A 14,070-nucleotide genomic window follows, 5' to 3' on the forward strand; every position below is an offset into this window, starting at 1 on the left:
TCACGTAGATCGAAGCTGGACAGTACTGCACTTTTGTTATATCCACTGATGGCTCAGTAAGAGCCTGCGGGAAAGGCAGCTATGGGAGATTAGGCCTCGGGGATTCCAACAACCAATCCACCTTGAAGAAACTTACCTTTGAACCTCACCGTTCTATCAAGAAAGTTTCATCCTCCAAAGGATCTGATGGCCATACCCTAGCATTCACTACTGAAGGAGAGGTATTCAGCTGGGGAGATGGTGACTATGGCAAGCTAGGCCATGGTAACAGTTCAACGCAAAAATATCCAAAGCTTATTCAAGGCACTCTACAAGGAAAGGTAATGAATTTCTATTGACCTGGAGTTTAGCAGTTTATAGAGATGCTAATGATTTCTGCTTAATAAGTTGTTTTTTTGTTTTTTTTTTCTTGTCAGGTTGTAGTATGTGTTTCAGCTGGGTACAGGCATAGTGCTGCTGTTACAGAAGATGGAGAACTCTATACATGGGGAGAAGGAGATTTTGGAAGATTAGGTAAACGTATTAAATGGGTGACAATATTTTGTTTCATGAAACGAGCTTAACCTTATTTATTTTTATTCTCATGCATTACAGTAAATAGTTTTTATTTTGTTGTAATCACCATAAAAAATCAGCCATTGATTTGACTTTAGTGAGTGCTTAATGAGTACATTGGCCATGTTGCTGCTAAAAATTTCAGCACAAATTTCACAATTTGGACATGCAGCATAATCCTTATTTAAAATTACAGTCATATTCATACACAACCATTTATTTCAAAGCAGACACCGGGCACCTTTAATGCAATTTAGCTATAAATGGTAGCATTTTGTCTGTGTAAAAAAAAATACAAAAACAAACTCTGTGGTTATAGTCTGAATGAAAATTTAGATGCTCAGCTGCTCCAGAAAAATAGACGTAAAACCCAATTTGACAATTGGAGAGCACATACCCTCCCTGATTCGTAAGGAGGGTGATAACATCTACTAAAGTTCATTAATCACTCATCTGGGGTCACTGGAAGGGTGCACAGGGAAAGAACTATAACAGACACTGAAACAATCTTTCTCTCCGTTGGAGAATTGATCCATTTGTAAACCAATATTCTGGCCTTTTCAGCAAAAAACAAAAAATCGCGTTTTTAGTTTGTAAATTTTTTTTTTTTAAAGTTAAAAAAAATACATTTTTCCCCACAAAATTTTTTTTTTTAAATGGATACCAAAAAGTTTTGAAAAAAGAAACACAAGGTGGATGTTACAGTGTTCGTAACAACCCAAACACTGAAAAATATATTTTATTTATCTTACATGGTGAACGGTGTAAAAATAAAAAAAAGTAATACCAAAATTTTATTTTTCCATCATTTGAACCCTAAAAATAACACAATAGTAGGTAATACAAAAGTCACATGTATCCCAAAAAGATACCAATATAAAACCGCTTTCCACAAAAAACAAGACCTCAAATAGATCTGTTGCCAGAAAAAGAAAAATGTTATGAATCCTAGAATACGGCAATGCAGATTCAAATTTTTTATTCATATAAAAATGTGTTTTTGTGCTAATGCAGTAAAAAATAACCTCTATATAAACTTGATATTGCAATAATCATGTTGATCCACAAAAATGTGATAAGTTATAGAACACATTATATGTACCCCAGAGTGGTGCCATTAAAATATACAACTCTTTCCACAATAAAATAACCCTCATACAGCTATGTCAATGCGTTATGGCTCTTGCATTGCGATAATAAATATCGCTTGGTTCTTAGTGTCAGGACTATTTTGTGCCTTAATGGGTTAAGATGGGAATACCCATTTCAGTGATCATTGGGCAATGTCACAAGTATTGTCCTATACACTAAATGTTTTATGCCTCCTTACAAATAAACGTTTTCTGTAGATATTTAATTCTCTTTATTTTTTTCCAGGTCATGGAGACAGTAATAGTCGGAACATCCCCACTCTTGTAAAGGATATCAGTAATGTAGGTGAAGTATCCTGTGGGAGCTCTCACACAATTGCCTTGTCTAAAGATGGACGAACAGTCTGGTCATTTGGTGGAGGGGATAATGGTATGTATATGTTTGTAGTCCTTAATGTAACCTTTATTCCACCTCTGATATCCATCTGAGTTCATTTTAACATTAATGCATATTTTTTTAAAGGGAAATTGGGCCATGGCGATACGAACAGGGTATACAAACCAAAGGTGGTGGAAGCACTGCAGGGAATGTTCACACGGAAGGTGTGCGCAGGCAGTCAGTCCTCCTTGGCTCTGACATCAACCGGACAGGTATATTAATTTAGGTGTTCTAAACAGAACAAAATTTTGTTTAGATATGGTTTCTTGGCTTCTAATATAAATCTTCAAATAATTTTTTTCTTCTTGTTTTCAGGTTTATGCTTGGGGCTGTGGAGCTTGCCTGGGATGTGGATCTTCAGAAGCAACTGCCTTGCGTCCCAAACTTATTGAAGAGTTAGCTGCTACAAGAATAGTAGACATTTCTATAGGAGACAGCCACTGTCTTGCACTTTCACATGGTACTTGGCATATGACAGATTTTAAGTATTCCAGTGAGTGGACTACCACTAATCGGCAAGCTATCTCCTAACCTGTAGATAAAGGATAACTAGTTTTTGTGGTTAAACCTCTTTTAAGGGATTTCTCTTTGCATCCTCAATTCTTAAAGGGGTTTTCCCATTACTTAAAATTGCTTCACAGCCACTCTATACTACTTGGTTGCTGCTGAGCAAGACACGTGACTCCTGATCCGAATCCCTGGCTATAGAAGATCACTGCTGTGATTAGTGTTTGGCTGCAGCAGTCACAGGTCCTGGAAGTACAGAGTGGCTGTGGAGTAATTTTAGGTAATGGGAAAACCTCTTCAATAGTTGAGGAATAGTTTGGTAGAAGCATTATATAGGTTGAAGTAAGTTTGTCGATTATTCAAAAATTTCTCTCCATAGAAGACACTTTCATGTAGTTTTATGCTATCTGATTAGATATTCGTGTTTCCTTGTGCATGCTGTTGATGTGTTCTACCACTTATTTTTCTAGATAATGAAGTTTATGCATGGGGCAATAATTCTATGGGACAGTGTGGACAAGGTAATTCAACTGGCCCCATAACTAAACCAAAAAAAGTGAGTGGACTAGATGGAGTGGCTATACAGCAGATCTCAGCAGGTACATCCCACAGCCTGGCATGGACAGCTCTGCCTAGAGACAGGTAAAAACAAATGTTTTGTTTGGGATAATGTTGGCATAGGCTGTCCTTTTGTTTCCTGAGTGACTGAAACATTAAGTTGCTCTGCACCATAGAACTTTTAATTCACAGACATTTGAGGTAAATGTTAGTGACACAGATTTTCTCGTTAATGTAAAATATTTTACTTGCATAAAATGTCATTATTAATTGTTTTTAACCAACTGTAGTTGATTAGTGGTATTCTGAGCTTACTCAGCCATCTAGCCCCTTTGCTCCCTTTTAGACAAGTGGTTGCATGGCATCGTCCCTACTGTGTTGATCTAGAAGAGAGTACCTTCTTCCATTTGCGATCCTTTTTGGAACGATACTGTGAGAAGATAAATAGTGATGTCCCGCCTTCTCCTTTTCCGTCATCCAGGTATTTGTGGTGTTTTAAGGGCAGTATTTTAATTAATATCAGCTAAGAATATTTTGTAATGGAGAAAGTTACTTTGAAAACTTGAGTTCAGTTCACTTTTTGCCTTCTCTTTATATTCGTTACTTTTTTACTAGTAAGGGCTATAAAGATTTTCATCAATACTCTTTGAGCATACTGCACAGAATTTATTCTCATTACTGTAACATTTCACTTTCTAACTCTATGTAACAATTTGTTTCTTGAAGAGAACATCATCATTTCCTAAAGCTGTGCCTGAAAATGCTCTCAAACCATCTAGCCCTTGCATTAGCGGGTGGAGTTGCTACAAGCATCTTGGGTCGTCAAGCAGGCCCCCTTCGCAACTTATTGTTTCGACTAATGGATGCAAGTGTGCCAGATGAGATTCAAGAGGTAATATCTTGGTTATTTCTTTAATAACACTCTCTTATGAATGCCATCAGAAATAACTGTGTGTTGAGTTGATTATGATTATGCTCTTTTCATGATCTTTTTATATTTAGGTTGTGATTGAGACACTTTCAGTTGGAGCAACCATGCTGCTGCCTCCATTGCGAGAAAGGATGGAGTTGCTACATTCTCTCTTGCCTCAAGGGCCGGATAGATGGGAAAGTCTCTCTAAAGGCCAGGTATGTGTCTTTTCAAATTAATACAACATTGCCTAATTTTTCAGTAATAAATAGGTCTTCTGACCTATTTTGGTTGTGGTCTGCATGTTGAAACACTACAGATCTGTAGAATAAGGCTAACTTTACACTGGCAAGCGCAATATGGGGCTGTGAATATTGCCCGCTCATCACTCTCCCCGCCATGTGAAAGCCTTATTGATGCAAGGTGTTTTCATGTGAAAACAGCGTCAGATCACTTTGGGGATGCTGGGATTCTCCGGCATGGCTGTCATAGCCGTGGGAGAGGATAGTGGAGTTCTCCCATTACTTTCAATGGGGCCCGCGGATCCACGGCACGTTCGCAGTGACTGCTGCGGGTGTGCCATGGACCGGACTGCTTCCACTGACTTCAATGGAAGCTGTCCCTGCGGGATCTTCAGGAAAATTGAACATGCTGCGATTTCTTCCCACCATGCGATCCGCATGTTTGGAAAAAAAAATCACATTTGCATGCTTTTAACTTCTCTGCGGGTGCCCGTGTCTCCCTATGGGCAGTGGATCTCCCACACGGTTGCCGCCAATCAAATCCGCTGTGTGCATGAGGCCTATTACATGTTGGAAGTGGTGTTTAAAAAAAAATAATAATAAAAAATTGCCCCCCTTTAGGCATATTTTAACTTCACTTGTGGCAAGTAATTTGCAGTTATATACTATACAAGATAGTTTTGTAGCATTACATGTGAGCAGTAGCCTCTTAAAGTTCTCTTAAATGCGACTAGTTTGGCTAAATTCTTTAAACTATTGAGATTGTAGATGCGTAAAAAGTATTCACCCCCTGTTGTTTGACCACAGAGAATGCAATTGGATATCATCCTCACAAGCTTGCAGGATCACACACATGTGGCATCATTACTGGGCTACAGCTCTCCCTCTGATTCTTCTGACAACTCATCCTTGCCTCTTTCTTATGGCTCAAGCTCTGACCCCAGCTACAGTTCTCAGACTAGTCATCCAGACACTCACCTGGCTGAGATCCTGATGAAGACACTTCTCAGAAACCTGGGCTTCTACACGGTAAGAACAGATGTGTTAATAGCAGTAATTAATTGCAATAACTAGTTCATCTTTCAGTGAGAGACTAAAATCATGTGTGCACTTTTTTTCCCCTAATTATTGTAGCTTCTATTCATTGAATTTCGTTCCACTGTTCACCTAGTTTGCTTTTTTTTGTTAATAACTTTACCGCGAGCACACAAGATAAGGGCTTGTTCACGTCTGTGTCGGAGGTTCTGCTTGGAACATTCAGCCCTAAATTCCATTTAGGGACAAAATGGCACAGCGTGCTGTGTTATTTCATCCTATAAAAACCTGAAACCCCAGCTGGATTACAGTCAGTCGGGCTGTTTGGCTCCATCATTAGATGGAACCCACTCAACGCAACGAGCCCTTAGTAATAAGATGGACACCACATTACAAAGGAGGTTTTTGTTTTCGTTTTTTTTTTTAAATAAACTGCTTTGTAAAATTCCAAGTACTAATTTGCAGTTGTTATAGGCCGCCTGCAGACGAGCGGAAATCCCGCGGCGGGATTTCCGCCGCTCAAAGCCTGCATAGGATTGCGTTAACAAATGCAGTCCTATGCAGACGGCTGCGGTTTGGCCACGCGAAATCTCGCGCGGCAAACAAACCGCGGCATGTCCTATTTTTGTGCGGGGCTCGCAGAGCCTCGCACAGAAATGTCACTCACGCAGCCGGCGGCTCCGGTCTGCGCATGCGCCAACTGCCCGGCAGCCGGCACATGAAAGAGCCGGGGCCGCCGGGCGCGGGTGAGTACGCGCTCATCCCTGCAGGCGCTCGGGTCGGGTCCCGCGGCGAGGATTCTCGTCGCCGGATCCGACCCGCTCGTCTGCAGGCGGCCATATGGTATATTTTTACATCAATTTTTTTTCCTAGCTAGCATTAAAGTATATTAACAGCAATTCACAAAAATAAGACTAATTTCTGCATTACAAATACAAAGCTTTAGACTATGGCCGCCTGCAGACGAGCGGGTCGGATCCGGCAGTGAGAAATCTCGCCGCGCGATCCGACCCCAGAGCCTGCAGGGGCGAGCGCGTACTCACCCGCGCCTGGCGGCCCCGGCTCTTTGATGTGCCGGCTGCCGCGCAGCCGGCGCATGCGCAGACCGGAGCCGGCGGCCAGGTGAGTGCGTGCTCCGCACAAAATTAGAACATGCCGCGGTTTGTTTGCCGCGCGAGATTTCGCGCGGCCAAACCGCGGCCGTCTGCATAGGAGTGCGTATTGTAATGCACTCCTATGCAGACTTTCAGCGGCGGAAATCCCGCGGGAAATCCCGCGGCGGGATTTCCGCTCGTCTGCAGGCGGCCTATGACTTGCAAAAATGCAACGCTAAAACCATGCAGTTATGAATACCTAAATCTTCCTCATATGATGCAGATATTTTCCACTATGAATCCGTAGTGTTTTTGAAAAACTCTGCAGATTCTAATTCCACAGTATGTCTATTTATGCTGTGAAATGCAACCCTTGAAGTACAATGTTTAATTTCCGCAGCTGTGCTGCAAGTAAAAATGCAGCAAAAGCCAATCTGGAATTCTTGCGGAATTGCTTCAGGTATTCTGCTGTGGATTGCCTGCGGTAATTCTGTCATGAGAGAAGGTGGCCTTAATGTTCAACATCTCCTTAATAATAAAAGGGGGATAGCCACTTTCTACTTCGCTTTACATATGTACAGGAAATAGAAATTAAATCCACATATCGTTGTTACCAGCACAGTGCCAATTGTAGAGGGATGCCCTTACCTTGAAAACAGTCAAACTCCCTGCCAGCACGACACTCTTGTCCATAACAGGGTCACTGATGGAGGGGATATGTGATTTGATCTATTGAATAATGCTGTCCGTGAAACTGAGCATGCACTAATTTCTAATGCCGCGCGCAGTGTTATTCAATGGAGGCCATTGATGGGTGGGTCAGTTTATATGATCTGAATGAGCAGACTGTGGTATCTGTGATTTACCGATGGAAAGGTCTCTCTCAGTCAGCCCCTCTGTAAGGCAATCACAAGTTTCCGATAGTTATTAGAGTTGGCGGGACCTTATAATGGCCTCTGGGGTTTGCCATCTTAGCACATCAATTGGGCCTTTCCAGAAACAGAGCTGTAAGCTATGTTAGTCTCCTAGTATGACTTAGAGATTGTACCTACATATAAACGTATTCCCTACCCACAGGGTAGGGATAGCTTGATTATTGGTGGGAGTCTGACCACTAGGACCCTCACTTATTCTAAGAAGGGGAGTCTTGTTGGTCCGCTCATGAATGGAGTGGAAGATGTGCCAGCATACTACTGTTCCATTAATTTCATTGACTGCTCTAGAAATTGCTGAGTTCGAGCGCTCTGCAACTTTCAGCGCAAGTATGCCACCATTCCTATTCATGTTATGTGGGGACATGCTTGGTCAGTGGGGGTCCCAGTGATTGAATCCCCACTGAGCATAGAGTTATGGCCTTATACTGTGGATGGGGAATAGGTTTTATATCTTGGTACAACCCCTTTTTAAAGCGTTTTCTAAATTTGTTACCTGTATCTTAAATTAAACAAAAACTATCCACCACTTTCATAACAGCCTGAACTGTAAATTTTAACAGGTTATTTAGTCCACATGGTGAACGCCATAAAAAGGCAATATTATTCTTTTCTCATTAATTACACCTCCTAATAGATAGGAATAAAGTCATCAGAAAGTTGTATGTACTCCAAAATGTAATCCTATGAAAATGTGAACTCCTGCAAAAAGCAAGACCTCATACATCTATGCTGATGGATGTGGTGACACTAAAATGAAGAATTCTTTTTTTTTTTTTTTTTTCTTCTTTTGTTTACTGTGCAAAAGTAGTACTGCAATTATATCACTAAGGCCTTATTTACACGGCCTATATTCTTGAATGAGTTTTGTGTTTTGTGAGGCTTAACAAAACTCACATGAAAATAGACCCCATTGTTTGCAATGGGTCTATTTTACATCATTCTTTTTCCTTTCATAGCGACACTGCAAAAACGAAAAATTGCAGCATATCCTGTTTTCATTCTCACACAAGAATCGTACATATAAATGTGCGAAGCTCTGACATCGCACAAAACTCAGGCAGGTGTTCGTGTTCTTTGTGATGCGAGTCGTTCCCTAGAGTGTCGGGTGTGACTTTATTGGCCATTTAAATATGGCCTTATTCAAAAATAAAAGTCCCTACGAAAAAAGAATACTTCATTGAATGAAGAAAAAAGTTATTGCTTCGAGTAGTGAAACAAAAACAAATGTTCTAAGTTTTATATGTTTAAAAATAATCTATAGTAAGGCTATATATTTAGTATCATCATAATCGTACTGACCCACAGAATAAATATAGCATGTCATTTGAACCACGCAATAACCACCATAAAAAAAAATTGCAGATTTTTCATTTTTCTCAAAGCGTTAATCAAATTTTTAAATAAATTTATACCAGGATACTATAAAAGAGATGGACTTGCCCAAGGTTATATAGAACCAAAATTGTTAAAAAGGTATACACGCAATGTGTAGCAGCGTAGAGTTGGGATGAAGGCTTTTGCAACTGCAGCTTTTTGTTATTTCTGCATCACATGAGCGACTGTGGAGCAAGAAACTTGAAACCACTGGTTGTTTATGCAAAGGGACAATTTTTAGGACACCCCTGTAGCAGAGGAACAAGTGGACCATGTTCATGAAAAGGCTCACGCATAAAACACTTGTATCTTAGTCTGTCTGGCCACGGGCATAGTGATATCCCACGGCAGGTCGCCGCCGCGGGAGCCACTGCCGGAAAGCCAGAGACAGCGGACAGTTCTGCACACTGAACCTATCTGACAGGCTCACAGGGGAAAATCGCAGCATGCTGCGATTTGAATCCCGCAAGTGAAGAATCACTATGATTCTCCATTTGTGGACACTGCGGCTGCACTTTACATAGCAACGCAATGGAAGGCTTCAGACAACGTGATTCGCCGGCGATTTATCGCTGGCGGAATCACACCCGTGGACATGCAGCCTTAGTCATACAAGCTTGAAGACCTAATACTAAAAAAGAATAAGTTTTGTGGTTATAGCAATAATACTTCTATAAAATGTTGAAAGTGTCTATAGTAACCCTGTATGTACCCCCACAGTGGTGGAATTAATAACACAACTCTTCCCAATAAGATACAAGCCTTCATACATCTACTTTGATGAAAAAAATAAATATATGGCTCTCAGGAAGACTAGAATGAAAAGGCAAAAAAAAATGTTGCTTTATAGCATTATAAATTCCTTAACTAGCTGCATCAGTAAAAGGTTATGTGCTGTACATATGATTTTTAAAGACTTTTTTCTGTTGACTTTCATGCATTTTGGTGTAATTTTTTTTTCTTTAGGACCAAGCATTTGGAGAATTAGAGAAAAACAGTGATAAGTTAATTCTGGGGGCCTCCTCATCAGAAAATAGCCAACCGGCCCATCTTCATGAGCTACTCTGCTCTTTACAGAAGCAGCTGTTAGCATATTGCCATACTAACAACATAAGTGAGGTATGTAATGTCACTAACAAAATGTTTATGTAATAGTGTGGTCAGACGTTCCATTAAAAATAGGATATTCTGTGAATTGTTTTTGCTGCCTGGAATAAATCAATTTTGTTTGTTTTTTAATATTTTTAAATTCTTGTGCATTGTCAAGTGTGCCACAATGTATGCATGATGAATGCTTATGTACATTGCTCAGATGCATCTATCTGAGAAAAGGGCGACACTTGTGCTGTCCATACAACATTTTGACTCTAGTGTACCCATTACGCTAACCACCCTCCACAGAGGGAAGAAGTAACCATAGTAGAACTTCTTGCTGTTACCTCACTTCCCATTTTTCAACCTAGAAGAATGGCACAGCTTCCTGCTCTATTCTACCTTGGATCACAGTTTTATTTTCTAATGTGTCCTGTATTTGTGAAGCTAAAGTTTTGAGAAGTGCCAAGTTTAGTATAGTTAACTCCTCCTATGCTTTGAATTTTTCACTGAAGGACACTGTATGAGTGTATTACATCTCTCCCTTTATATACTATTTGTCAGTTTCATATTTTACTCATTATTGGTGTAACTTATGGTTGGTTTTTACCATGTTATATCTTAAATTTTTCACTGAAAAAGCAAAAAATGCAATACCTGATAATCTGCAAAGTAGACACAGTCGCCATAGGCAGGATCGCCATAAGGCAGGCACAATCGCCATAAGCCCTAAAGGTATGCAGTCAGCCCGACAATGGTGTGGAGGAGCAACTTGTTAATTCCAGCCCAGATTGGGGAGGAGCGACGGCATATAATCATAGGCTGCACATGTGAACGATACCAAAGACACCAGCCAAAGATAGATGGTGACCCACCATACAGAATATCAACCCTTAGTGATATAACAGCGGGTTGCCCTGTATCTCCAAAGTGGGCCACACTGGCTGACATCTTGGGCTCCCCCAACAACTCTAGCAAACCACATACAAAAATACTAATAAAATGCGGGTGTTGGTACTGCATTTTGGCCAAAACGCATAGGCTGACGGGCCGCGTCAAGGCCACACCGCATCCGTCAGTACCTACGTTAACTCACTATAAATTATATAAAATTACAGAGGTGAGGAAAACAACAAAGACATTATTCATTATATCTTATATTGAAATCTTCACTAGCAATGGGAGGGCAAATTAAAGTTTGCTTCTGTTCTTTGTATTTTTTGGCTTTTGCGTAATGTCAGCCCCTTTACTTGAATGTACAAACTATAAAAACGACTTCTGTAAATACTAATAATGGAGTTACAAATTGAAGTTAAAGTGTTTTTTCCAACAATATAAAGGGGGCGGATTATGTATTATATGTCTGGGCTGAATACTCAAGAACAGAAGTAGCTCTGCTTTGGCTTATATGGGGACTTCTTTCCATGATGCCCATATGCCCTAATCGAACAGTTGTGCTGGGGTTGAAAAACTCAAGTGAGAATTCATGGATGGGGATCAGTTCTTATTGAAATGTTGTCTGTTTTTTTTCCAACAATTTTTTCTTGATTGCAGCTTGACATGTAGATACTATTTCTTATACACCGTTTTAGAGGTGTGAACTTAGAATTGTGATTCCTTGAGGTTTAAAAAGTCCCAACATCAGTGTGTTCTCAGACAATATATGCTTTTTATTTTATATATTTCAATGGTTTAGTGTTCTTTACCTCTGAATACCACATTTTTTTATTTTCAGAACTCCAGCAGTGTTGCTTTGCTTCACAAGCATCTACAGCTTCTGCTTCCTCATGCAACAGATATCTACTCCCGGTCTGCTACACTTCTGCGTGAAAGCCCATGCAATGGTAGCGTCGGCGAAAAACTGCGTGGTATGTGTTACTGAAGGTGTATTATAACCCATTACTGATGGACACTGTGAATACACAGGATCAGTTACTGTACTTTAGTATTATATTATTTTTAAACTTCATTTTTGTCACTTTGACAAGCAGACAGATTGTACTTGCAGCCTTTAAAGGGGCATTCTGGAAATCGGGCAAAGGTTGTTTTTTTTTTTTAAATTTTGCTAAAGTTTCCACATCTTTCCATTATTCCAAACATCTGTCTAAATCATCTAATTGAACTACAGTACCTTTTTTGCTGACCTGCATTCCAGACAGCTTCAGATTTCCACATCATTTAAAATTGCTGTGGGGAGTGCAAAAAGTACATCTCCCACAATGCCCCATTGCCAGTTAACGAGTACACATTAACAACTGTGCCAACTGCCATCATTATGAATGTGAATGTGAAGGCACTAAGCATGCTTGACCAGTAAAACAGCGGAGCCTACAGGTCGTAAGACTCGTAACCATTGAATACCAATGGAGAACTAAGCATGGAGGGGGCGACCACATGTAAAGTAATGTCTGCAGCTTTGGAAAACAAGCTGTAACTTTATATTGCAAAATTATTGTTAGTGCCTTATGAAGCATGTAACTTTCACATTGAATCTCCAAAATACCACTTTAATCTGCCATGTATTGTAATTTACTGTGTATTGTCATTGTCTTTTGTAACAATGCAGCTGAATTAAAATGACATCTGCAGAGATTTTAGCAGTAGGTGAAATCATCAGCAAATCGCAAGATGTACTGATGTTTTACCCTTATCAATATGCAGTTTTATGATATTCCATTCCTATGCATTATACTGTATCTTAGGCCAAGATATTTGCATGTGACATTTATTCTTACCTTTTTTTTTTATAAATCCCCACTGCAGCCTAGAAAATTATATAGCTTTCTGCATTTATAAACCCACACTTGGACACATGTGAAGCAATAGCCCACTCCCTGACATTTCTTTTCTTTTACAGCATACGTCGCTTTCACCTTAAATGCCCTTGAGTTGTAATTCATGTGAAATGTCAAAATTAATTTGTAATCTCTTCTCTGTTTTAGATGTTGTCTATGTGTCTGCAGCCGGAAGCATGCTGTGTCAGCTTGTTAATGCCTTACTGTTACTGCCAGTTTGGGTGGCTAGACCGTTGCTCAGTTACCTACTGGACCTGCTGCCTCCGCTAGATTGCCTCAATAGATTGCTGCCTGCAGCTGTTCTTTTGGAGGATCAGGAGTTACAATGGCCCCTTCATGGTAAATAATCATTGTTGGCTTGTATTAATTTCATTCCTAACATAGGAGTATTGCAAATGCTGGGTGAGATTGTATGGTGCAAGCCACAGTATGACAATATTTACAGCATTACTATGTTATAATAGGGCTTACTACATTAGGGCCTGATTTAGTTTACTAGCTATGCACATTCCTATTGTTATATTCAGGTGGACCAGAGCAAGTTGACCCTGCAGGTGTATTGTTGCCTGCACCAGCTCAGTCTTGGGTCTGGCTTGTGGACTTGGAGAGAACAGTTACACTGCTGATTGGGCGTTGCTTAGGGGGTATGCTGCAAGGATCGCCCACATCACCAGAGGAACAAGACACTGCATATTGGTTAAAGACACCACTTTTTGGAAATGGTATTGAAATGGATGATCCTCAGTTGGGTAAGTAAGAGATTTGCTCCATAGTTGGCAAATTGTATAACCTTGAATTGGTAGCTTGAAAAGGTTCTCCCCCAAGATAATGTTATCCACAGCATAATTGTTTGATTGGTGAGTGTCTGACCGTTGCGACCTCTACTGATGAAGAGAACAGGGGCCCTTAAGGTCCCTGAATAAATAAAACATTAGTCAAATATACAACCACCCCTTCATTAATTTCAAAGGGACAAATGGGGAAAGTCTAGTTAGTTATAGATTACTTTGATTCTTGGAACAACCCTTTAACACTGTAATGCCCCGTGACTTACATGTACATCTTTGGAAGGGGGTAGTTTTACTGCATTTAGATAGCGTTAGCTGACCCCTGATTGCAGATGTTAACACCTTACATGCCACTATCAATGCTGATCGTGGCATGTACAAGGTTAGCAGAGGGTGGATGCGCTCTCTGGGACATCATTGACCCTCTGCCATGAAATAGTGAAGGGCCTGTGGGGTTGGCATGTCATTTGGATGTCAGTCAACATAAAGGAAAAATAAAGTTATGTCTTTTAAAAATTTGGAGAATAAAAATAAAAAAACATATTTGTTGCGTTCTTGGATCTGAAATAGGCTGCATCATCTAAGGGGTTAAGTACTGAAAATAAAGGGCACAAGTATCATCAATTGTTAATGTACACATGCCTTATATCACCTT

At 40.2% G+C, this 14,070-nt stretch overlaps 1 protein-coding gene across 7 annotated transcripts in view; it reads left to right on the plus strand.

The window, feature by feature from the left end:
* Positions 1-14,070, plus strand: part of HERC1 (HECT and RLD domain containing E3 ubiquitin protein ligase family member 1) — a 138,312-nt gene that overhangs the window by 26,166 nt on the left and 98,076 nt on the right. For all 7 annotated transcript variants that reach the window (XR_010790360.1, XM_066592289.1, XM_066592291.1 and 4 more), the window contains exons 6-19: positions 9-320; positions 417-513; positions 1,933-2,076; positions 2,170-2,297; positions 2,401-2,545; positions 3,063-3,234; positions 3,497-3,631; positions 3,877-4,042; positions 4,153-4,278; positions 5,110-5,331; positions 9,707-9,859; positions 11,568-11,700; positions 12,775-12,966; positions 13,155-13,376. Coding sequence is in view for 6 of the 7 variants with exons in the window: in XM_066592289.1 (XP_066448386.1) it covers positions 9-320; positions 417-513; positions 1,933-2,076; positions 2,170-2,297; positions 2,401-2,545; positions 3,063-3,234; positions 3,497-3,631; positions 3,877-4,042; positions 4,153-4,278; positions 5,110-5,331; positions 9,707-9,859; positions 11,568-11,700; positions 12,775-12,966; positions 13,155-13,376 (2,347 nt within the window). In the remaining variant the exon portion in view is untranslated. The remainder of the gene's footprint in view (positions 1-8; positions 321-416; positions 514-1,932; positions 2,077-2,169; positions 2,298-2,400; positions 2,546-3,062; positions 3,235-3,496; positions 3,632-3,876; positions 4,043-4,152; positions 4,279-5,109; positions 5,332-9,706; positions 9,860-11,567; positions 11,701-12,774; positions 12,967-13,154; positions 13,377-14,070) is intronic.

The sequence above is a fragment of the Eleutherodactylus coqui genome, chromosome 2 (assembly GCF_035609145.1).
Source record: "Eleutherodactylus coqui strain aEleCoq1 chromosome 2, aEleCoq1.hap1, whole genome shotgun sequence".
Lineage (NCBI taxonomy): Eukaryota > Metazoa > Chordata > Amphibia > Anura > Eleutherodactylidae > Eleutherodactylus > Eleutherodactylus coqui.